This window comes from Nothoprocta perdicaria, unplaced genomic scaffold (assembly GCF_003342845.1).
Source record: "Nothoprocta perdicaria isolate Ctin4 unplaced genomic scaffold, notPer1 scaffold_203, whole genome shotgun sequence".
Lineage (NCBI taxonomy): Eukaryota > Metazoa > Chordata > Aves > Tinamiformes > Tinamidae > Nothoprocta > Nothoprocta perdicaria.
The window spans coordinates 1,052,889-1,078,529 of NW_020455239.1; the positions used below are offsets into that span (position 1 = coordinate 1,052,889).

At 43.0% G+C, this 25,641-nt stretch overlaps 1 protein-coding gene across 2 annotated transcripts in view; it reads left to right on the forward strand.

Annotated features, from left to right (window-relative positions):
- PKP4 (plakophilin 4) overlaps window positions 1-25,641 on the forward strand; it is a 55,479-nt gene that overhangs the window by 10,730 nt on the left and 19,108 nt on the right. Inside the window, exons 3-9 of one of the 2 annotated variants that reach the window (XM_026038156.1) lie at window positions 8,126-8,160; window positions 13,107-13,238; window positions 13,390-13,580; window positions 14,402-14,948; window positions 19,009-19,200; window positions 20,676-20,896; window positions 22,909-23,037. In XM_026038156.1, the coding sequence (XP_025893941.1) occupies window positions 8,126-8,160; window positions 13,107-13,238; window positions 13,390-13,580; window positions 14,402-14,948; window positions 19,009-19,200; window positions 20,676-20,896; window positions 22,909-23,037 (1,447 nt within the window). The remainder of the gene's footprint in view (window positions 1-8,125; window positions 8,161-13,106; window positions 13,239-13,389; window positions 13,581-14,401; window positions 14,949-19,008; window positions 19,201-20,675; window positions 20,897-22,908; window positions 23,038-25,641) is intronic. The other variant, XM_026038158.1, reaches the window with a different exon arrangement.

Below are 25,641 nucleotides of genomic sequence, written 5' to 3' on the forward strand. Positions count from 1 at the left end.
GTCAGCAGAACTTGCAGCCATAGAAATGGGTACTGTCCCAAAGCAGCTGATGGAAGCATTCTGGTGGGACTGACAGGAACCCGGTGCGATGGCACCGAGGCGCAGGGCGGGCTGGGAACTCGGTGCTGGGCAAGGCTGGCAGCCTGGGTGAGGAATCGCAGAGACACTGGGTGCTCGGGAAGCAGGAAGGTGGGTGTTTCCTAGCCAGGTACAGTATCTGTCTGTCCTGAGAGGATCTAGAGTAAAAAAGGAAAAAAAAAAAAAAAGTGTCATAGAAGTATGAGATGTAAAAACCTTTAAAACCTTTTTATTTTTCCCCTTTGCCCAGGTTTTCTCTTCCCTAGGAGATAAGCATTGCTTTGTATCAAAGCCAGTGCTTTGATCTCCCCATGCTTGCAGGTTAAACAGCAGGGCTTCAAGTGCGCCGATAAAATATGTGGGAGCTCAGACGCTGTTTAGAGGTCCAGCTCAAGCTGTTGTTGCCCTCAGGGTTGTGGTATTGCTTCTAATTTACCTGCTCACAAAACAGATCTGCAAATCAGCGTCAGGTCAGGGTAGTGCTGCTCGTAATGATGGGTAGCGAGCCAGAGCACAGGTACCGCCGGAGCCAGGTACCACAGGTATCTCCTGTGCACAGGTACCACTGGAGCATGGGCACAACCTGTGCACGAGTACCACTGGAGCATGGGCACAGCCTGTGCATGGGTACCGTCTGTGCTTGGGTGCCTGTGTGGCAACAGCAGCCATCTCAGTTGTGAGAGCTTTGGCTTCGGGCTGGCTTAGAGAGCTGTTTGAGCTGGAGTATAAAACCAACAACAGACAGAGCTTTAACCTCACTCTGTGCTCCATGCCGGCAAGGCCGCGCGTCGGCAAGTGGCTGCGCTGGGGGTGGTGGCACCGCTGCCGAGAGGATGAGGATCCGCAGCATCAGCCCGCGGCACAGCTTAACCCATAGCACAGCTCAGCCCGCGGCACTGCCTGTGGCACTGCCTGTGGCACCAGTCAGCCCAGTCCTGCCCCTGCAGCAACCGCAGCTGCTGCAGCGCTGCTCGTGGTTGTGCTGGCCGCGTAAGAGAGGACACCTTGGTCTGCTGCCCATCATTGTTGGGAAAGTAACACTCCTTGCGTTGTTTTGTTCTTCTAAGTCTGGAAAAATTAATTAGCACAGTGCCTGGTTTGACCACGGGGTCTTTAGCATTTTTGTTGCATGAAATGAACTCCTCCAAAGCATTCTTTTGTAGTTAACTATCCTGTAAACCCTTCTTGCCGTTTTCCTTATGGTTAGCAGATACAAGATGATTTATTTCAAAGAAGAACCATTTAGAATTAACCACTTTACTTACTAACAGATATTTCTGCATTGTCCTCCATATAGTGACAGAGGAGGAAAAAATCCTCCTGATGCAGCAGGACAAGAACTGGCCATTAGGGATTGTACTTTTGGTTTAGGTTTGCTCTTCTGTCGCTTATCTGTTTTACAGCCAAACTGTAAAAGCAGAATGCCAGAGTAGGTGATAGTTCTGCTCCCCTACGAGGAGCAACGAAGGATGAGGACAGCAGCGAATCTGAGGCATGGAGTACAGTGGGTGAGAGAAGAAAGCAGTAGGTGAGAGGTAGCTCAGGGTTCCTGTATGTCTTTAGTTTATCTGGAGATTACTTTCCTGTTGAAATTATTTCCTCTTATATTTTTTTTATAAATGGGAAATCCGCTCAGCCCTTCTGAGATCTTTAATGATGTCCCATCCACTTTCAAACCTCTTAAGAGTCTGGAATGACTGAGGATAATGTCAGCGCTGTGCATAATGAAGTGCTTTACATGTATTATACACTGCAAGGTCGTTGATGGCTGGGAAGAGCAGGTGAGACTCCAGCTTTATTGGCTCGCTCCCTGTTCCCTGTCGTGCACACATTGTCCTGGGCAGAGCCCGCAGGAGGTTCGGCCTCCTGCCCGTGGCTGCTCACCGTGAAGGGGCAGCTGGGGGCCGCGGTTCTGGGCGAGCGGTGGGAGAGCAGCCTGGCCACTCGGAGCCGCGTGCTCTGACCCGCTGGCGGGTCCGTGCTTGCACCGCCAGCCCTTCCTGGCTCTGGGCCTGTCGGAGCGCCACACAGGGGAGCCGGCCAGCCCCGTCCCTTAATTCACTTGTGAAAGGCTGCACTCGGACGCTGCTCCCCAGCCCTTCAGCAAGGGGTGGCACAATGCAGTGCGGGGCACAATGGGCATGGAAAGAGTGCGGGTGCTGCTGGCAGTGCAGTCAATAGCTGGAAAACGTTTTGACACTTCAAGCGCTGTCTGGTGAGCAGGCGCCCACGGTCGAGCAGGCCCTCGAAAGGCCGCGCTCAATCAGTCGGCACGGGCCGGCTTCATTCGGGTGCCAGGAGGGAAAGCGCAGCTACCACAGTAACAGCGAGAGGCCAGCAGCTCCTGCCCGCTGCGATTAAACACGTGCACCCCTCACCTATAGGTGACTTATGCTCTACTGCACGCAAAGTATTTTCTTTAATCTGAAAGTATTCATTTAATTTGAGTAACACTGTGACAATACCAAGTCTTCTGGGCTTTATGAAACTAAATGTATTTTATAGCCACCAGAATAGTGGGGGGTTTTGCTTTATGTAATAGATTATATTTTAATTAGTACTGAGAAAAGAAGATTACGCGCAGTTTCTGCAGTAGTGAAAATAGGCTAGAGGGATTCAGTAAAATATTAACCTGTAATTGAGCACTGCTGTCTTTCTGTGGATGAACCGCGTATTGCCCTTCAGGTTGCAGTCGGTGCAGGCAGAGGCAGGGGCTTTGCTCGCAGAGCCGCGCCTGGGCCGGGCACGTCGGTGCCTTGTGCCGCCCCGCGGGGCCGAGCGTGCCGGACCCAAGGCTCAGCGCCAGCGCGGCCTCCCTGCGCCCGGCGAGCCGCTCGGCTTCCCTCCTACCACACGTCAAATAACTCGGCCCTTTAAATGCCGTACTGGGAATTTCTTATGTGTATTGTCATATATGATATCAGCAAACGTTCACGGCTGATTAAGATGCCCATAAAAATTACCTTTATAATCACTATGTGCTTTCCGGAGAGAGGGAAAAAATTGTGGTAATTTAAAATGTTCATTGAGCTAGTATTCATATTGAAATTTCAAAACATGAGAAAAACCCCAGACAACTATTATAAATGTAAAATGTAAATACAAAAAGATATAATTAATTATCTTTGTTGCAGAGAAAAATGCACAATAAAAGCAGGGGTAAAATGTATCTCAGTGCTTAGTAAAATATGAATAATTTTAGATCAATGTGTCCTATTTGGTCATAACAGAGCTGTTGGAAGTACATTTTTTGGCACCTAAATAAGTGTTTATTTACTCAATAAATTTGGAGGGAATAATGATTGGATTATTCGTGGCTAGCTAGGGAGGTACTTGCCGTCTTGGATGAAGCAACTAGTGCTCAGGTTCCCTGACCGTGGCTGGTACTAACAATCATTGCCGGCGAAGAAACCGCCTCTGTTGCAGGGAGAGAGAAGGGCCCTTTGTGAGGGGCTGCTCCGTGCTGCGATTGTTGTAGGCTTTATGGTTTTATTTAGAGCGCTTTAAATCCTCTTTAATCTAACCATAGATTTCCTATTCTCTGCATTATAAAAATAATAGATAAATATCTGGGGGTTATTGTATTGCATTAAATATCTGTGTTTATTTTATTGCATTTTAGAATGTAATTTTATCTTTTGACCTTGGTTACAGAACTTAACAGTGGATTGTGCTGGTTTTGTTTGTCCTTTGTTCCAAAAATCATCAATGTCACTGTGTCTTCTCCTCTCTCTGTGCCATTTGGTTATACTATACACTTTCATATGCTCTTATTTTAGAGTTATCTTAACTCCATTCTTCTTAGTAAATTAATTCCTTCCTTCTTATCTCCATTTCTGCTGTTTCCCTGGTAGGAAGGACAACCAGAGAAGGGCTGTTGGTTTACATAACAGCATCAGCAGTTTTTTGGGTATTTTTTCATGTTCTCTCACAGCATGGTATTTATTGGCTTCTTTTGGCTGTACAGAAGTTTCCATTGGCATGTTTCCTTCCATGTTTGTTCAGTTTCTTTCCCACAGGGAAAATTAGACTTTTTTTCAGGTTTGGAAGCAGTCCTGTGTGAACAGCAGTAAGAGTGATGCTTCTGGGCACTTAGATTAGTGGTTGAAGTGGACATAGAGCTTATGGTGTATTAGCTCTAACTAATATTCCATTCCTTGCCTGTAACCACTTCCAGTTTTGTCATAACACCTTCCATTCAATCTTCTCCTTAATTATTATCAAGTCATTAATAGTTAATGTCATCTACAGATGTCAATACTCTGTATGAAGGTAGTTAAACTACTCATTCCAGTAGGAGTCCTGAGAATATTCTACAGATATCTTTTGTCACTTAAAGAATATAAAGTAAAGCTATTTTCTGATCTTACAGAAATATTTTTATCTTTGAGAAAAAAATATTTTCTTAATTTGACGTGACTAGTCAGTTATCTAAGCGACTCTTTGTCGTAGTCTTTGTCAGAAACCTTTGAAAATTTAATAAAAGATTATAGGCTTGCTGTTCTTTTTTCTCTTTTCAGACATTCACAAAATTTTGGTAGTTTACAGGCAGGTTGGTCTTTTTCTAAGCATATCTTAGTTTGCTTCTATCATGGAACATTATGGCAGATATTTCTGGGTTTAAGTAGTTTCAGTTAATAAAATTAATAACAAAAATTCGTAGCAAACCAAAATTGAAAAATGAAAATCTAGATATCCAATATATCCACTGTTGTCTGCTATATACTTAAAGGAAGCACTGGAACAATAATTGCATATTGTACTAGTAGCAACTCAATCAAGAAATTTAAAAATAAAATATTAACTTTTTTTGCATGCCTACATTGAAAATAAGTGAAATTTGCCAAGTTTCGTGTTATAACTAAGTTGTTAGTGTGTTTTAGTTTGTTTTTTGTTTCTGTGGACTGTTTGGATTTTTGTCAGAGCTTTTAAATGCCTTTGGAATTGAAGAGATGAGTGGTTTTTTATGCAGTTTGGTTGCAGATGTTCACTGCCGATAAATCCGAAGCGAGCAGTGTGTTGATGTTGACTTCAGGTGCGTATGGAAACGCTCGCTCTGTTGTGCAGCGGGAACAGGGCCTCTTGCGGGGCGTGTGAGGCGGGTGATAGCCCAAGGCGGCCAGCGCCCGGCGCGGGGAGCAGGGTCCGGCACGTGGCAAGGCTCCCGTGCTGGCTCCACAGCGGCGCCCTTCTCAGCACGCGGCGCCCTGCTCGGCACGCAGCGCGGATCAGAGACGGGTTCCGCGGGCGCAACCCCTGCCGCCTTTGGGAATGGGCTCCCGGGGGAGCGCGCGCCGCGGCGGTTGCTGTGCGGCCCAGCTACCGCCCTTAAGGAGCCACTGGGGTGCATCCAATCAGCATGATGTGCAGTCATCTTCAGCTCTTCTGATAGCTGCCTTGAAGTCAAGGTAAAATATTTGTGAAAAATTGTTCATTTCTATCAATAAAAAACATCAAAAATGTGAAACCCCAATATGCCAATGTTGGTTTTTGCCAGTTACTGTGATGTGGCAGTGCATGGAGATGAATATATGCCACTTCATTGCAAAATCCCCCTGTGTTAAGAATTTACAGCTGCACAAATCTTGAAGCCTTCATAGTGCATAAGATTATGAATGTCCTCTGGGTGGTGATATTTAAAATGAAAGATAAGGTCAGTTGAAACAATATATTCAAAAAGTTTTGACTGACAACTCTGCTGAAGCAACAAACATGGATCCCCATGAAGAAACCATTTGCTGACTAGCAGGGTATGTGTCTTTCGGTGGTGAAAGCATGTGAAGTACTTAAATTCTCAGAAATCTTGTGTATTTTGCTTTTTACAGCTTTCCACCATTTTCAAATAACTTTCAAATATATTGAAATATATTTAATAAAATAATTAGATGCTTCATTTTTTCCCACCGTTGCTCTTTTTTATGACAACAGTGGTGTATGCAAATGGTCAAAATAAATATAAATGGAAATTGCTAATTTTCTTTCATGGAATGTTGTTTAAGTTGTAAGACAATAGACTTAATTGCCTGTTACATGCCATGTTTTGTCTCCAAGGCCATGGGTAGCACCTAGGCTCACCCTGCAGTGCCGAAGCCGCAGGTCAAACTGTGAGAGTTGTTTCCAAAGAGGACAGTGCTTGAAAGCTTTCTGTTTATGTCCACACTGGTGACCAGTTCAATCACGCCACTGACACACCCATGTTTGAAATAAAGCTGTAGGAGCTGGCAAAAACGTGTAAAACGGGGCCAACGTGGCAGATGCGGAGAACGGGGAAGCGAGCGACCAAGGGCAAGGTTGTGCCCAGGTAAACAGGAGACCCTGCGTCTGCTCTGCTGCCTTTGCCTTCCTTGGCCGTGTCCGATCTTCGGCCTACGCTTCCCGTCCTGCTCTTTAGTAAGTAGCTACTAGCCAGGAACGATACCTACCTCTTCTTCACTCCAAAACCCCACACGGTGTAACGAACAGTTGTGAGAGAGGGGACTCGTTCCTGCGTGTCCGCCCTACCAATGGAATTCTTTCTCAAGGACAGAGACAGGCCAAAATCAAATGTTTTTAGGTGTGCTGTACAACATATATAGGCTCTCTAGCATACACCTGAATATCAGGAAGAGGTGGCAAGACTAGTTAAATTAATGACTGCAGAGCTGCTCACTGGTAGGGCGGTATTTGCTTTCTAAGGACAGAATGGAATAAAATGCATTACACATGCTTGTCAGAGCTGGAAAATTGGTAACGTCAAAAAGTAAGGTAACAAAAACTACATGATTAAGTCATTAGGTAGTAGACACTGCATTTTTTTTTCAGAAAATAATTTATTAAGAATTAAGTTAGATAAGTTTCTTAACTGGCTTTTTTAAGGAGCAGTTTTCTACTTCTGGCCTGTAGTCAGGACAACTTTTATTTTTCATTAATCATGTAGGTATAAAGAGTCTCACTTAGATATGTCTAGTAGATACATTTTTATGTGTGTGTGTGTATATAAAGTATATACAATATATATTAAAATGTGTACTATTTATATATATTAAAATGTGTACTATTTATATATATTATATGTATTTTAATCTTGTAGATGCAACAATACAGTATTTCTATATGCTTAGCACTTGTTTTTAGCTAGCACCAGTGAATGATGTCATCTCAATATATGAAACGGTTCCTTAAAAATCAAGGGAAGAAAGGGGAGGTTCAGCCTTATGATCTGACGTGTGGGTAGCAGTGTGACTCTCAAACCTGTAGGTGTCAAATAGATAACTTCATATTTCTTAATTTCAGCAGAGTATTAATGGCTATGCTTATAGTGATGATTAAGAATTTATTGTGTCTTGATGGGCTTATTCAGTAAAGAGCAAAGATCACACACAGGAAAGTGTACATGTACATTGGCTATCTTTCAAAACTCAGCTTTGGATAAATAAAATCTGTTCAGCTGTATGCAATCTCTATGGTCTACAGTACCAATTTTGGTAGAATTTTTCTCTTGAATTTTTGACAACCGAAGTGGTTTAAAGGTTGTAATAAGAAAAGTACAAGGTTCATCTTGCTAGCCCAAATGTACTTGTCACGTAGTTCTGGACCCCGCAATGTGCTAAGAAAGCAAGGGCTCTGAGGCGAAGGCGGCGCCGGGCGGCTGAGGGGCTGCACGGGGCCTGTGTCTGCTCGGCGTGGGCGCCCGCGCTGCGGCGGCGGCTCGTGGGCCGCTCCCGGACCTGGGCGCTGTCCGAGGCGACCTCGGTGCCACCCCGTGCCGGAGCAGCCCTTCATCGTGCGCCGGAGCGGCCCCGTGCCGGAGCGGCCCGTCGCCTGTGCGGTCCGCCGCGCCGCGCTGTGGCCCTCTTGCAGCGCTCTCCCTCACGGAGTGAGTGGTGCCGCATGCACAGGGCCGCTCCCAGGCGTGAAGCGCTGCCGCCTGTTCTTTACCCCGCGTGCCAGAGCCTGGTCTTATGCTCTTTGTACAATTTTCCATGCTTTGGTTTAAAAGGAACTCATACCGAGCTATTTAGTCACAAAAATGAACCTAAACCTTCTTTATTTTTCTCTCTTTCAGCAGCTCCACTGAGAAATCATTTCCCTGGAGATCATCAGGTATGTTCTGTGTGTGTCTTCTACCATCTTAGTGCCTTTGCTCCCCAAAGTTTCCTTTTTATTTTTTTTTTCTTGTCATATATTGCTTGTTTTGAACTAAGCTGATCATTGGTCGTGTTACTTAGTGGTCCTAAGTATCTTTTTCAAGTATCTTTTCCAAGCTATAGCATTATTGTGCTATTTCTCAGATACAGAGATGCGTGTATTCGCTCTTGAAGAAGTACATTTTGCCTTAAGTACAGGTGATCACAGGTGCTTTACTGCCTGGACTGCACCTTATTGTGCCCTTGAATTTTTATGAGAGATGAGATGGTAGCAGGAGTCTTCCTGTATATTAGGTCACCTTTACAACTCATTCAAAAATAACATTTCAGTCTTTCCCTTGGCTGGTAAAGGTCAGGAAAAAAGTACTGTATGTTTTAATCCTGCAGACTATTCTTCTTTTTACAGATACTCTTAGTTAAACTGAAATAACCTTCATTTTTTGAGAATTTTCCCCAAAGTATTTTTTCCATTTTTGTATCTCAGCATAACTTGAACTTTCTTTCCAAAACGAAAGATTAGTCTGCAGTACATTCACATCTTTCTTCTCTTGAATATATTAGGTGGAAGTGGATAGGATTGCTTATTAACAGCAATATAGGCCAAAAGGGACCGTTAAAATAATCTAATCTGACCTTCAAATTTCCCAGATCAGAGCATTTAGCTAATGAGGGTTTTGCATCAATTACGACATTCAGTGCTTGAAGAGTCAATCTTCGAACAGCTGGTGGTCTGTTTAGCGTGATGAAGTGGATGTGCAGAAATCAACATCTCCAGAACACACAGCAGGACCCGAAATGGGACCTTGATTCCCTGCTTGCTGATTTTGCATTTTATTGTGTTACTCAAATTCAATTGTGCGCTCTTGAAAGAATATCAGGTTAAGCCAAACTGCTCTGATGCAATAAAAATGCAAATATAATTTTAGGTTTCTTGTTAAGAGTTTATTAACTTAGTTCTGTTTTGTGATGAAAGCATTTAATTATGTGGAGAGCCCATGCAGTGTTCACAGCTATTCCGCCTCTGCAGCCCGTCTTAGTCATGTGTTTATTCACTAGAGCATGTTTGGAATTACGGCAATTCCAGACCCTTTGGATTCCACCTGCAAGTTGCTGTTATGTTCCACCTTAATTTATGATAGCTCAATTAATTTTGGATAGGTGTATTGTTCTTTCTTAAAACTTATGGCCCATCTCAAACCAGAAAATATTTTCACTATAGGTATAAAAAAAGGGAGAGAATTTCCTATTTAATTAGCATGAAGTTTTTTCAGTAGTAGTTCACTATGCTTCCGTGATTGCGTATTCATTTACTGCATTTCTTACAATAGAAAATTTCTTTTGAAACAACAGTCTTCTGGTACTAGAATTACTACTGAAGAACTTACAATACCAGAAGCAAGGGATCATTGCCTAGACCAAAGCTAAACCTGAATAAAGGTCTGCTTTTCCCAGACCCAGGGCTGAGGGTTAAGGCCAAAATACTCCTATAAGCAGCTGTCTTCCTTAAAAATCACTTCAAAGAAGATATCTTTTGTTCATACTGTTCCATATAGTGAAAACAAGGCAATCTTAGATGACATCTAGGTCTTTTTTTAAAAGACAGGGTTTCTTGTGTAAACTGGCAAAAAAAAAAAAAAAAAAAAAAAAAAAAAAAAGAATGGATTCAGCAGTCCCAGGCTGTAGAAGAATTTCTTGGAAAGGGCCCTGGAGGTGCCAGGCTCCAGCAGCCCTTTGCTCCCTGGAAGAGAGGCAGCTTCCAACCTGGACCCAGCTTCCAAGTAGGATAGGATTGTTCAGGACTGCCATGGGAGGGGAGATGTTCTGATAAATGAGGGGCTGCTCTGTTTTCTTCTGCTGCTGTTCACTTACAGCTCCAGAGGACTTGCTGAGTGCTGAGAAACTTATCTACTCCTTTCCCTGGAATATTTCTCAGACTGCCTACCCTCCTTTTTCCTTCCTGTTTTCTTTCATTTAGGTTAAATTCTTAAATGTAGTATATGATAACTGGAGATAGCACTGGGTTCAGTGCTATCATGGTTTCACCTCAGCTGAGTCATTAGTCCTTTTTCTTTTTTTAAATCCAAGTTTTTCAACAACCTGATTGCCTTTGTGTTTAAATTTTGCTAATCATTCTGCTGCTGTTTCTGTTTTTTTTTTTTTAATTACTCTATTTAAATAAAAGTCAAGCTTGTTTTTTTCAAGTAATTCAGAAATCAGTTTGGTTCATTCTTTCATTTTGAAAGCTCTTTTTCTTCTCAAAGTATTTTGCTTGGTTCTGTAATGTACCAGGGACTGTCCACAGCGGGAAGAGAGATCTTTTGACAGATCTCAATCCTTATTTTAGTGATTTCATCTCATCCAGTTTAATTCCGTCTTGTCCTGCATCTTTATTCTATTTCCTCCTTAGTTTTTTTGCTGCAGCAAAAAGCTTTGTCAGTTGTTTCCTTTTTTCCTCCTTGACTTTCCTTGAGCTCCTTTTTCTTCCTTTCATCTATCCATTGCTTCTCATCTTTTACTTCAGGTCTCTCCTGCCACTTTTTTTTCTTTTTCCTTAGAAGTCTTCTGTACCCATCACCCTAGGAGGAGAAACTTAAGTTTCTGCAAAATGGTAGGACTTGAGAAAGTGAGAAAGGAACAAAGCCAGGAAGCCTAGGAATGCAGTTCTTTTTTTGGAAGAACAGGTTGCAAAAATATTGGTTTTCTTTAAAAAAAAAATAGTATTTCTATTTAAATAGTGTTTGCATCACTATAAATCCAGAAATCCTCACATCTCTGTATGTGTCCAAAGTAAGGCTCACCTAGAGTAATTGCTCAAAAGCGGGTATGTTTGAAAAGATTTTGATTAGAGTTTACATTGATAGACATTTAATCTTTAAATTTGGATAGTGATTTTAATGGGTTGGTAGGTTTTTTTTCTGCTTATTTACTTTTCAGGTTGATTTAAAGAATGTCAGTGGATGATGGTTTACCATCTATTAGCTGAAATATGTTGAGGTTAAAGATAAATGAAAACACTCCCTAAAATCATCTTTTTTTTTCCTGTGTGCAAATAGTGGTTTGTATGAAAAAAACATCAGCGGATGGTGTGATAAGATGCAAGTGCTTAATGCATTAATTGAACTATACAGAATTTACTACTGAAATATAACATGATGTTATTTTGCAGATGCTCATAAATAGAATATTAGATCAGCAGCGATTTATAAAAGACTATTATTTTATTCAGGACATTCTTCTCACGATTAATAGTAGCACAGAGAGATAGGGAAACAAAAAGTCGTTTTGTTGAGCACTCTTGCCTTTGTTAGTGAGTCTAAACAATCTTATTTTTTTAGCAGAGTGAAAGCATTTGCTTGGTGGCAAATGCGTGACCGACCCAAGGTTTTGCTTAGGAACATTTGTGTGGCACTCTACAAATGACTTTGATTCTCCCTGTGTGTTTCTCCTGAAATTGTCTGTCACTTTGAATTTGAGCTAGTGTTATATAATTCCTAATACACAAACTAACAAGATACTGCATTATTTTAACCAAAAAATCTGATAATTAAAATATAATTGTTGAAGTTGACCAGAGAGTAGTTTAAATGTCCAATCCTCAAAACTCTTTTATTGAAAAAAAATGTTTCAATACCCACTGACGTCTCATGTGCTGTGCAGGTTGGTGTTATAAGATCCGGGAAGGTCAGCTATTTTAGTGTGGGTCTATGAATCATTTCTAGGGGCTCTCTGGATGAAATTAATGATGAAATTAATTCATTTCTTATCAAGCCCTATTTTAATTTGGTGTTAATAACTTTTATTATACTTAATTAATTACCATCAAATTACTGCATGGTTTTGACCTATGAAAGTACTATCGTCAAATAATTTTGCTAACTCTCTATAAGAGATTGTGATTTTTATTTTGTTTAATCTGGTATTTGAATGGTATTCAATCAGTTCTTGTAATGGCACTTACTGAGTAACGTTTTAGGTACAGATGTTGCATTATATTGCAATTATTTGACATTATGGTACAGTCACTGAGACACCAGTGTTATGTGTACAGCTTTGCGTTATTAAAGGTGAGGGTAGTTCTTTTGGCTTGATTAGTCCAAATCCTCAGGACTTCCGAGTTGTCTCTTGCAGGATAGCAGCCCCGTGCCACGTGCTGTAGGTGACCCTGCGTGTGCAGGGGGCTGGACTAGGTGAAGTCTGGAGGTGCCTTCCAACCTTGGGCATTCTGTGATTCCATGATACTGCATGGGGGCTGTGGCGAGGCCCCTGCGGCAGCTGCTCTGCTTTCCTGGTGCGTTGGGCTCGGTCCGTGTCCGCATGAGCAGGGCTTCACGAGCTGTTGCTCCTTGCACAGCACGTGTGTCCCGTGTCCCCCGGCCTGTGCCGCCGCTGGCACAGAGCCCACGCTCCGCCACCCAATAGGTTTTATTAATATTTTGCATTTTATAATTGTTTCTATTGATGATACACAAGTGTGGATAAAATTCAACCTGACGTTTTAATTATGAAGCTCTATAGAAATAACAGTAGCATTACTATTATCCATTAAAAAAGCTTTTTCTGAGTACTCCAGTAGATCTACTTTTCAGAGCAGAAGCACCATGCACGTTTTCTTTGTAATCAGCTACATTTTTCATCCCAATAGCTTGGAAAGCACATTTAAAACCTGAGAACTGCAGAGCTTCTTGAGAAGCGCAGACAGTGAGATCCTCCCTCATTAAGCCCAGAGCAAGTTCCATTTGGTTAGTGTGGTGGCTGGTACCAGTCAACCAGCAATCTCTGTTTATAGAGGTATCATGTTGTGGAAGCTCTTCATTAGAGCACATGTGACAAAATAATTATTATTGAATTTACAGGAGGCTTGCCTGAGTACGTTGGGTTTACCCGGTTGATTTATTCTTTCAGATGCTCCAGGCAGCAGTGCAAACAAACCCCGCGTGTCAGAGAGCACTCATACCAATGCCTACCACGTCCGGACAGAGCCGGAGCAGGGGAGCCTTTACTCTCCAGAACAGACGTCTCTCCATGAAAGTGAGGGTCTGTTGTGTGCTCTTTAAATACTAGAATGTTTATATATTGTTTCTCTAACAATGCAGTGCAACTACGAATGCAGTAAATGCATATATGAAACTTTGTTTGCATAAAGGTATGTAATGCATTTATTCCTATGTTGGCTTCATACCTACAGGGTCTGTAGGTAACTCAAGAAGTTCAACACAAATGAATTCTTATTCTGACAGCGGGTACCAGGAAGTAAGCAGTTTCCATAACAGCCAAAACCTGAGCAAATCAGAAAATAGACAGCAATATTCCCTCATTGGAACAGCTAACAACCACTTGGTGAGAAGTTCGCAAGCTGAAGGACAGGCTTTAGTTCAGGTATGCTCAAAACAGTACTCTTGTATCTACTCTGTAACAAAGTTTTAAAGACAATAGATACGTAGTTGGAGCTGCACTTCCTGTAGGCTGGAATTAATACCATTCAGTTATATTGTTTGAATTAACATCTTCAGTGCTTAAAAAGTGTAAATGTCTGGCAAATAGACTTGTTCTCTAATTCATATGATCTGATTCCTTTACTGCATGTGAAATTAAGTACAACTTCTGGGGACTCTTGACTACAGAGTATGCTGCTAACATACTGCAAGGTAGCATCACCCCATGAAAATTGCTTCTGTGTGATATTGGATAAAATATCTTACATTTTAGTCGATATGAAAACATGTGCGTAAAGAAGGGAGGTGTTTGTGCTCCTGTATCTTCTAATACTTGTGTTTTTCCCTTTTTTCATTAAACAGATTGATATTAAGATAGTAATCAAAAAGCACTATTAGCTATAACAGAGCTCTCTGCAGCACTGTTCCTGAATTTCCAGTGGGCTAGTTTATTTTAAAGAAAGCATAACTACATTAACCTGCAAAACCAAATTAAGAGTGACGAATGAAGGGTCTTTTAATGCTAAATTGCTGATTTGCATATTAGGAAGTTCTGATTAGAAAAAAAAAAAGATGATTTGGAATGTGAAGAATAGGAAAACTTAAAGAATGAATGATGTTTAGGGTAAATTTACTCTTCAGCTCCTTTCATATATTGTTAAGCTTTACACATGTCCCGTTGACATTTTTTCTCTGACACTTGTGATGGAGGAGCGATATCTGGCCTATCAGGTAAATCTGAGTTTTGTTTTTGCTTGCACGCAGCCGTCAGCGAGCGTCGCTCCCAACCGCACCATGAGACGCGTGAGCTCGGTGCCCTCGCGGGCGCAGTCTCCCTCCTACGCGGTGGGCACGGGCGTCTCGCCGTCACGCGGCTCACTGCGCGCCTCCCTGGGCAGTGCCTACGGCTCTCCGCCACTCGCTGAGCCCAGGGCCCTTCCTGCGAGCACCTACTCGTCCACGACGCTGCCGGCGCCGCGCGCCGCCTCCCCGTACGCCGCACAGAGAGCTGCCTCCCCGCCGGCCACGCGGCGCCTCGCCCGCCAGGCGTCGAACCCCAACGGTGCCGCCGCCCACTACCTGGCCTCGGCCCGCGTTGGCTCCCCTCTGGCCCTCGCCGATATGCAAGCCCGAGTAGCCTCTCCCTCTCAAACCCAGCTGGAATCTTCTTCCCCAAAACGCTCCGGCATGACGGCGGTCCCACAGCACTTGGGAACAACGTTGCAAAGGACAATTCATGATATGGAACCGTATGGACAGCAGTACGAGATATACGAGAGGATGGTCCCGCCGCGTCCAGACAGCCTTACAGGTTAGTAAAAAGGTAAAGACACAGCTTAAAGCTTAGTCCAACTGACCCAGGGCAGAAAGCCAATAATGCAGTCGTAGTTGTGTGTTGGAAGCTCTGTGGCATTAGGACACAGCTCTGGTGGATTCTGCAAATCATTTGTAAATGCTGCTGTCAAGCTGTGTGTGTCAATGACACTGCACGCTCACAGGGAACACCAGTAGCCATCAGGAAGTCCTCTGCTGAGATATTTAAGTTAAATGAGGCCAAAAGAAGTCAAAACTTAAGAGAGACAGATGAAGTAAAAGTATTTGCAGTTGTAGGTAATTAAAGATGCTACACTGAAGCACCAAAGGAAAAGGCATGCCAGGTTTCATAGCGTGATTTCACAAAAGTTTTTAAAAAGTTAGTGTGGCTAGACTCTACTCTGAGGGAGGATATAGAAAGTAAAAACTGACCATTCAGAAAGGTAGTGTGCAAATGAGAAGGAAGGAAAAGGATATAAAATTTCAAGTTCAGTGAAGAGTGACAGAATGGGTTTAAGATGCAATTTGGAAAAGCAAACGTATGTCTGTTCCCAGTGCAGATGTTCAGTCTAGTAGCCTTCTTTAGTGGGGCGGCATCAAAGGATATGTCCTCAATTGCTGCCAAATGCATCAGCAAAACAATCAGTAGCAATAATAAGAACCAGAAGCTGTTCATCCACAGGTGCAAGAGCTGAGCTATTAACTTTATGTTCAGTATCTTACCTGCAACCTTTTGGTACTAGTGCATTTCTCAGTTGACAAAAGCTTGTGTTTTGAGGAGAGTTCCAGATCCATCTGGGAAACTCTAGACCAGTTAGCTCAACATTTGTAACTGACAGATTTGTAGAAACTGAAGGAGAGCAGAATCATTGAAGGCAGAGATAAATACAATACTTAGGGAACGTTCGGTCAGCATGTTCTTAGGTAAACATAAGTCATCCCGCACAAATCTGTTGCAGTCCTTTAAAGGAAGATTGATACGATCTACTTAGAGTTCAGGAGAGTATTTCATTAAGACCCATCACAAAAACTTCTTTGAAGAAGTTGAGCTGCCGTGGATAAGATGCTAGTTGGAAGATAGGCAATATAGGGAAAAATGAATGGAAAGTTTTTTTTTAAAGTGAGGGCATGTCACCAGCTGAGTCTGCAGGGCCATGTTGGCACCTGTGCTGATCAGTGTATTCATAAATGAGAGTAATGAACAGCGAGAAGACGGTATTTATTGACAACAAGAAATAATTTGATTTTATATGTGTGTATTTTATATAAATTTATGCCAGTCTGTATGTTGCTTTTAATGTGATATTGCGAAGTATGTGAGGTAGAGGAAAACTGCCATCCAATTCCAAAAGAGAAAAGGCAAAAAGAGAATTTTATGCCGTTGCACCAGAACAAAATATACTATGGGCTATTTAAACATTTATAATGGCCTTTCTTCACCTCCTTAAACCCCTGCTGCCGTGGTTAGACTACGTCCTGATCGCCCTGCTAGAATGGAGTGGGTGCTGCAACTGATCCGTCAGCAAACGCCCCACCACCACTTGGGCTCACCGCGATCCCAGGGAATGTTAGGCTGCACTCAGCAAGGTGTGGGTCCCGGTGTGGCCTCAGCTGGAAAAGAGGGAGAAGACGTAATAGGCAATGGGGCGGCTTTTGCTGTTCAGGGCGACTTCAGTAATCTACAAGGATTTAGTTAATGCATTTGAATTTCAACAGCCAGTAAAGTTAGTGGATGACTGAACTTCAGAACTTCAGTGTTGATGAAGGTATTGAAGTAGCTGTGATTCCAAAGGTGCTACATCTTTTGTAAAACGCATTTATGTTAACTTCATGTTCAGTTTTCTTCAAACTGTCTTGTTACCTGTGGTTTTAATAGGCCATTCAACCACATCCTTACTGGTACTAAGGAATGAGTTGCCCTGGATTGGATCCTGCTCTCAGTAGAAGCTCTAAATTTAATTCATCACTTGCAGAACCTTGTTAATCACCCTACCAGTTGATATCTTCTGTATAAAATGTCTGTGTTTCTCCTCAAAATGAACTGAATGTTCTGTATCAGGCTCTTGCTTCCTTCTGCTGAGGAACCCTCAAACTGGGAAAGGAAGAGCTTCAACTTTTTGGTGTTACCAACACAGGACAATTTTAAGGACTATTGTAGCTTGTAACTAGAGTATTTTCTCTTGCATGAAGTAGGAAACTGGAACAAGTTGCCCATCTCTTTTGGCTTACTTACAGTTTAGACTGTATTTTGTCAAGATTGCATTAGTGTTTAGAATTATCAGATCACATATCAGATTTCAGTAATAATTGTATTAATCAGCTTTCAAAAATTATGTTTAGTCCTGGTGACTTCTTGCAATATTGTTATATAAAATTGTTTATAATATGTTTAGATTTAAAAAAAAAAACAGTAATATACAAACACAAACTTGTAAAATGTACATTTATTTTCTGATTTATATTCAAGCTTTCAAAATTTGATGAGACAGGAAATCTTTAAGAAATTTATTCTTTCAAACTGAAGGAATTTAGTAGTTTAACAAGGTGGAAGGAAATTGGCCCTGGGCTGTAATGACTGTGTTTAGATGTAAAGGGATTTGCTCTTTAAGAAGAACTTAGCTGCTGTGCGTTGCTTCATTTGGCTGCTGATGTCTGCGTATATGGTAGACAGGTTCCTTCAAATTGCAGTTGGCTTCAGTAATAATTCTCCATCCAGAAAATGTGAGCCCATCTTGCAGCATCCCTGTATGTAGGTAAGTATTAACAGTCCTTTCTATCACTGTAGAGAATTTGAGAAACAGAGGAGCAGAGGCACTGGTGGAACTGAGAGACCTCCTCACCTCTCTCAATTAGACCCTGTAAGTTTATATTTGCATTAAGAATGCAAAGACATCCCTGCCTTATGCTGCTCATTAATCACAGAAAACCAGCTCCAAGCCTCATCGGAGAGGTCCAGCCTTCAATTTCTGCTGTGTGGGTGCTGCTTGATGTTTGGCAAGGCCGGACAGCTGCTGTTAGTCCTCCAGGGCAGCCCACATGGTGGGTTCAGTCGCCTGGTTGGAGCAAACTGCCCGTCATGCTGCAGCTCAAACGTGCACGGTGCAGCCCGCCTGCTCTGTGCCCATCGGCCGCCTGCCCGGTGCCAGAGACGTTGCTGCTTTGGTTGTGGGTGACACTCGCAGGCCGTGCCGGATGTTCCCAGGCGTGCCTACGCACGCCCACCACGGTGCAGCGTCGTGGGACGTCTGTGTTCCCAGCAGCCGGGCTGGCCTGGGGCCTGGAGCCCTGGCTGGCCACGAGGGGCAGGTCTTGTGGGCCGTAGAGTTGGGTCCATCCCCCCAGACCTTGCCCAGACACCCCGGGTCCTGGAGGGCCGATGATCCGGTCCAGCCCCTGCTTGGACCAAGGCTGGCACCAGTGCTGGTACAGCTGAGCACTGACCACCTCCAAGGCTGGAGCCCTCCTGATGGTCGGGCCGTCTGTGACCTTCCTCACGAAGAGACGTTCTGGGCAGTTAACCTCAACTTTGCTCATTGCTGTTTGTGGCTGCTGGCCTGTTGCCCACCTGCCGCTACCAAGAACTCTTGGCTCTTCCGCTCTGTGCCAAGGTTGCTGGCAGCGCCTCAGGTTGTGCCCGTCCCTCAGCTGGGTTTCAGCCGGGTTCAGGTGGTAGCGCGTCGGTGCTGCTGGGCGAGCTGCGCGTGCAGCCTCGCCTTGCCGTTGCTGGCCTGCTGCAGGCTGCTGCTGATACACAGAAACTCGGAATAGGGCTGAGCTGGAAAACTAAAAAACTGCCAGGTTGTAGATAGCGCATAGCCAAAGAAATGTAGTTTAGTCAGTTAATCATCTAATAATGCAAGAAGTTCAAGAAAGAAATGTTTGACCATAGTTTAATACTATTGTCTGTTAATATATTTGTCTGTATTTAATTTCTTCTGAAAGTTTTGTGATACAGCTAACACTTTCTCATGGCTAAAACAAGACAGATTTGCATATGATTGCTTTCCCATTTCAAAGGGGTATTGGCCGGGTTCGTATTCACCTCCTCCTGCTTTCAGGCCTGCGCAGCTCGTACGCCAGTCAACACAGCCAGCTGGGACAAGAGCTGCGGTCCGCCGTGTCTCCCGACTTGCACATCACGCCTATCTACGAGGGCAGGACGTACTACAGCCCGGTGTACCGCAGTCCCAATCACGGCACCGTCGAGCTGCACCAGGGCTCCCAGGCGGCCCTGTACCGAACGGGCTCAGGTGGGTGACGCGCTGCCCTCGGAGCCGTGCCGAGGGGTCCGTGGCTCCTCCGGAGCACCCAGCACAACGCGGGGTATGGAGAGCTGGCTTCAGGGCAGAAAGCAGAGGGTGCACACCAAGGGAAATGCAAGACAGGTTGGAAGCAACTAGAAAGCTGTTGTGGTGCTTGCAGAGAGTGCTCGGTGCTGCAGATCGGTGACAACCGAGCACCAGAATGTTTTCCTTTTGACACGGTGCACTCATGTGGCCTGAGGAAAGACCTTCTTGTGACACATACACTATTACACACTCTTGCATGATTTGTGCATCATTCTGTCACTGAGTTTGTTCATTTCTTGTCTGTGCAGTAAAACGATAGTTTGCACACTTACATCTTTGGCAGTGTAATTTGTGCTTTTTAGTGTAGTGAAGACTATTTTTGTAGTGAAACTGCAGTATTTCTGTACTTAATATGTCTGATATGAATTTTACCAACAAATTATGAACTGTTTAAACAAAAAGTTAACATTAGAAGTGAATTTCTGTAAAGAAAAATGTAAAATATACTTTGCAATGCAGTCTTTTTTTAAGGCAGATCGCTAAAGTTGTGTAGTGGAGTAATTTCTAAAAATTGTCTAAATATTAGAGTGATTTAACTAACCAACTCCCCAGAAATATTTACAGGGATGTATCCAATTCTTAAATCTTCTGAATCTTTTTTTACCTAATTGCAGTACTGAGAGTGCTAGGTATTGAAGGAGACAAGGGATTTTGCAATTATCCTCTACTGTCTGCTACAGCTTAAAGCAGACAAATTATGTTTGTCAGGATGTGATAATGAGGAAAGTTAACTAGAAATGTAAATTCTCTGTTTTCTCATTTACTTAACATCAGTTACCTTAGAAAGACAAACTACCACATCAGCTCTATCAAGACAGAGGAGTTGCATTTGAATTTCTGGAGTCCCAAATTTAATACTTTGAAAGCATTTTTAGTCCTGGTTCTTCCTATTCTTAGCTTTGTTCAGAAAAAAAAAGTGCAAATAGTTGGTAAAAGGAAAGTATAGTATCAGTTATAGTATTTTTAATAGTATAATAATAATATAGTATTATTAAATTATTTTTCCCCCTTCAGTACTGCAAATTGAAATTGCTGTTGATGACTGAATTTTGTTAAACGCTTTGGAGCCTGGTTTCTAAAACACAATTTAGAGTATGATTTCTGTTTAAAGACACAAGATGCATTTTGTGCTTCAGATGCTCAAGCAAACCAGGGTTTCAGTCCGTTTCCACCAAAATCTTCTGCCGCTGGTGGTGTTTTCCGGAGACGTTTCCTGCGGGTGTTTCAGAGGAAGGAGTAGCCGCTCCCTTGTGCCCCTTTGGCCGTGCCGCTCCCCACTTGCCAGAGTTCTTTTGGTAGCTCTCTTTGACTAAGTATTACTTTGTCTCTTCGATAGACATTCAGTACCTTTTTTTTTAATGCTGATTTTATGGCAGGAGTTGGGAACCTGCAGAGATCGTCCAGTCAGCGCAGCACGCTCACCTACCAAAGAAATAACTACGCGCTGAGCACAGCGGCCACCTACGCAGAGCCCTACAGGTCGGTGCCTTTCCGGCTCTCGGAGCCCATGTACAGCCGGCTGCAGCACGCAGCGCCCGCCGACGATGGCACCACGCGCTCCCCCTCCATAGACAGCATCCAGAAGGACCCCAGGCAAGTCTGCAGCCATATGAGTGTGCACAACAGGGACCCTGAATAAATGGGGGGGCCTCTGGGGGTGTGCGGTTCAGCTCTGCAGGGTTTAAGCATGACTAATTTGGATTTAAAGGTCCTGTTGAATGGCTAAAGTAATACATTTCTGCTTTGCTGTGGTAAGGATGAACAGCTTGTATGTTTTAAGAGCTGTTATGCTTTTCTTCCATATTTATTTTAATTTGGAAGTTATTACAAGGAGTATTGGTAAATTTGATGTCAACAGCACGCATTATAGTCAGTCTTTCTGAGTAATTCTTCAGAGGCATTTGTAATCCTGTATGTAGTAAGCTTCTTTTCGTGGGAGTGAGAAAATGTCCTGTTTTCAAAATTAGAAAGTGTGTGCTTAATTTATTTGAATGAATTTTTCATGAACAGTGTAAGTCTTAAAACATATAAATGCACCAAAGGCAAAGCAAAAGCTAATGCACACTTATTTTGAAACATTTCCTTTAGTTTGACAGTCTAAGTCCACGTCTACCACATGAACATGTGACAAATGTAATATTGTCATTACAATTAAGGGACAGTCTTTTCACTAAGACTTACACCTGTTTTACAAAAACACAAATGTATATGTATAATAGACATGATTTAGTTACTTTTGAGGTTTGCCCTATCTTTCAGTCTTGAAAATAATAGCAGTGATTTTCTTTAGATATATTCTTTTTCTTATTAATGAATATTAATATATTTCTTATTTTAATAGATACAGAGAGACGGGATTAATCCCATTTAATTCCTCTGTTGGTTCATCTCAGTGAGATTGATAGTCCTGCCTCTGCTACTTGCCCTTTGCATGTTGCTGCCAATTTGTTCTGGCTCACAAAAAACTGCATGAAGGTTGCTCACTGATTGCAGGGTGCACAGAACTGTTAAGAAATCCCGACTTGCTGTCTGTCGGCGGTGACTTCCTGATGTTGTGGTTTCATGAGGAAGCAGTTTTCTTTGGTCCTTTCCAGTTTCTGGTTCTCCTGTCTCGCCGTGTTCCGAGCCCAGGACAGCATCACTCTGTCGCAAGGCTGCAGAGCATTCCGAGAATCTTTATTGCTGGAGAGGCCGTTGTGCCCAGGATCTTGCTGCTCTCAGCAGGGAGACATAAGCCCCTACATGGCTCTGGTGCAGAGCAGGCTCCTCAGTAACGTCCCCTTTCCAGTGGCCTTGAGGGGAGCCTTGGGGACCCAGCTGGCCTGGCCATTGCTGCCCTTCGAACACCCCCAGACCCCATTGCTCTTGAAACTCCAGGCAAGTTCAGAGCAGCTGTTCCAAGAACAGGAAATCTAATACACTATGATTTTTTTCTACTTCCCTTCCGAGAAGAAGCTGGTCCAACAAATATTAGTGGATACATTTCTAACCCAGTTGGGTATGAATGCGACCCTGATGTGCTTAATGCCTTTTCCAAATTTGTCTGCATAAATAAAATGGCTTGTTAAGTAAAGCACATCTGATGAAACTGGAATTATGTTTGCAATCCCTGAGTAACTCAGATTATGCAAACTATGTGGATCTGTTCCTAATGAAGACATCCATAGCTTTCTTTCAAGTATAATTGACTGCAGATGAGGAAGAGCATTGAGTATGGAGGGCAATATACTTTACGCGTGATGCACCTGAGCAGTGTTGTTAAATGTATAGAGCTTAGGAAAAAACACATTTGGTACTCTGTGTTGAAGTGCTGGGGGATGTTTATGGGCTGCAGGGTTTCAGTTGGTGTAATTTTAGTGTGTACATTTGCTTGTATGGCCAACATAACCAACTGAGGCATGTAGGATATAAAGCACTCTTTCCCAATGAGAAGAATAAGATGGGAGTGACTCATTACTGCTCTGACATACCTGTTTTTCCTCCTAGCCCTGGTCCTCCAGAACAAAAGCAAAATTGATGAAAAGCACTTAAGGCGCTGTTGTAATTCTGCCTGGTAAATGAATGCATGTTTCTAGCTAATGCCTGTGCTTGCCTTCCCGCTGAAGGGAGTTTGCGTGGCGAGACCCAGAGCTGCCCGAGGTCATTCACATGCTGCAGCACCAGTTCCCCTCGGTGCAGGCCAACGCTGCCGCCTACCTGCAGCACCTCTGCTTCGGGGACAACAAGGTGAAGACGGAGGTAGGCACCGCTGCTGCCCCACCGGGGCAGCTGCCCGCCCGGCTCAGGGAACAGCCGCACCTTTGGCCTGGGTTTTCATCTTTTCGTTGTAGCACAGTCTCCTGGACCCTTTCATGTGTCTGGTTGTACTGGATACACGTTAATGTTGTCATATGTAGGTGTGTGTAAATATATGCACATATATATAATATACATCTTCATATGTGCATGAAGATCTTCTCACAGACCCTCGTAAGGCTCTGTGTAGCAGATGCAGGTTATGTGAAGCTCTTTGACATTTGGGTGGTGCAGTCTAGCAGAACTGTGGAAGTGTGGGTGAACTGAAGTCTCTGTGTGCAGTGTGGTGGTGGCTGCAGTCTAAGAGAAGCAATCATTCTTGGAGAAGTGACAGTTCTTGAAGGTTTCCTCTATTTTTGACGAAGATATTTTAACGCCTTATAGGGAGTAAGTGAATTGTCAAGTAAAAAAAAGAAATCACAATCCTGGAAATACACAGAGGACAGTATTAATTTCAGTTCATTATAGGGGAGAGGTGCATCTGAGTGAAAACGCAGCTTCTTGTTAAAATATCATCTAGCACTTGTCTAAATTTGAAGAGCTGCTTCTTCCACAGAGCAGCTGTAAGCTATTGATAGGAAGAAGTTTGCTTTCCCACTCATATCCCATGCGTGTTTTAGCTATTATTTTCATGGTGAACACAAATATAATTTATATTAATGAAATACTGATAGCAGTGCTGTAAGAATGTTGCTCACCCAGCCAAACAACCCCCACTTGCTGAAGGGAGACCTTGCGCTTCCCCTTTGATCCCTTCAGCCGCTTCCCTGGCTCCGTGGCCGGGCGCTTGTCCCCAAACCGGCCCATGCGGAGCCTGCAGCTGCCAGCGGTGCTGCGGCTGCTCAGCCGGCTGCCCACCCGGCTGCCCCGCTGCGCACAGGAGAGCCGCGATCCACGAGCAGCGGGGAGCTGACTGGGACGCAGCGCAGCCGCTCCGACCACCTTTGGGGATTGGGGCTGCCCAGCTCTTTGATCCTCTGGCCATATTGTGATGGCGCCTTTAGGAATTCCTGGGATATTATTTATCTGCATGTGCTCTGAAATATTGTGCTTTTGGCAGTAGTTCTTCCAGGTTTCCTTATTGTAGGATTTTTGTAAATTATGAAATTATTTAAATATATATATTATATATATATATAAAATATATAATATTATATTTGAATATATGTATATAATATTATATATATATCAGTTCAGGCAGAAGGTATTCTAGATATAATACATCAGATATTAAGCTCTTAAAACTTATCTAGCAAAAATAATGGCATGGGATTTAGAAGATTAGATACATCACATTAACCTGAGAGGAAGATGCACATGTAGCTACCTTCCTGCTTAGGATTCCGTGGAATTTTGAAAAGAAAAGATTCACATAGTGATACCATTATTTTTCTTGTCTGGAATTAATCAGATTTTAGAATTTTTGGTAATGTTAGGACAGAAAGAAGGCAGTTGTCCTGTTTGCTGGGAGAGGATGTTTCAGTACTGTTGGAAAAGCAAAGCAAAGATCCCCCTGTTCCCTGGTGAGCCAACATCCAGCCCTTAATGAAGAAGCTGCCCTTGAGTTACAGTGGTGGATGGGCAATAGCGTGTCTGGAGACGGGTGCCCTGTGGAGACGGGTGCTCTCTGGAGCCGAGCGCCCTTGGTGTCGAGAGGGAGGCCGCAGTTCCTGACCAGTGACCTCCCTTTAGTCAGACCCACTGCTTGGGATAGGGAGGGATCATAATGGCTCTATTGCCAAGATCATTAAAGCTCTATTTGAATACTCCTTTAATGTTGTATTTTTATTCATTTTTTAGATATATTACCTTATTGCTGTGGTAAAGAGCAGATTAATTTCTTAGACTATTAAGGGTATTACAAGCCTAGCAGAGTGCTTGCATTGCTAGAACCTGGAGGAAGCATGAGAAACTGCTTACCTGTGAGAAACCCATCTTTGCCATTTAAATTGCCTTCAAAATTACATAGAAAGAATAAATTACATTGGGAAGTGAAGAATATCTACCTAAATCTGCTTTTCCTTAAATAGTGTGTAAAATAGGTGTAATGTCTGATGTGCTGTTGTGTTGACATATAAGAGGGAGATTTAACTGAAAACTATGAATAGTCATTTCTGGCTTCACTTAATAATGTAGAAATAAGAATTATTTGTCTTAAGAAGGAATAAACATCCTGCCATGTGTGCTTTCAATATAGTCTGTTTCAAATAAATACTATGTTTCAAATAAATTTTCATAGTACAAGCAGCTTCCTAGCTGCAGGAATCCTTCCATGTAGTAGCTGTCAGTCTACTAAATGCCCCCAGAAAAGGCTCCAGCATTTGGTTGCAATCATAGCACTGGCTGTGAATGATAGAGCAGCGCTGCGCTTTGTACACATGTGCTTGGTGACAATGTAGGTGTGTGAACACACCAAATTTCTGTTTGTTAGTAACTGAGGTAATTTGAAATGTAAAACCTCATGTAAATTATTAAATGCAATATAATCCAGCAGTAGTAAAACTGTGTTTTTTAATAATAAGTTTAAGATTTTCTTTTGAAAAATCT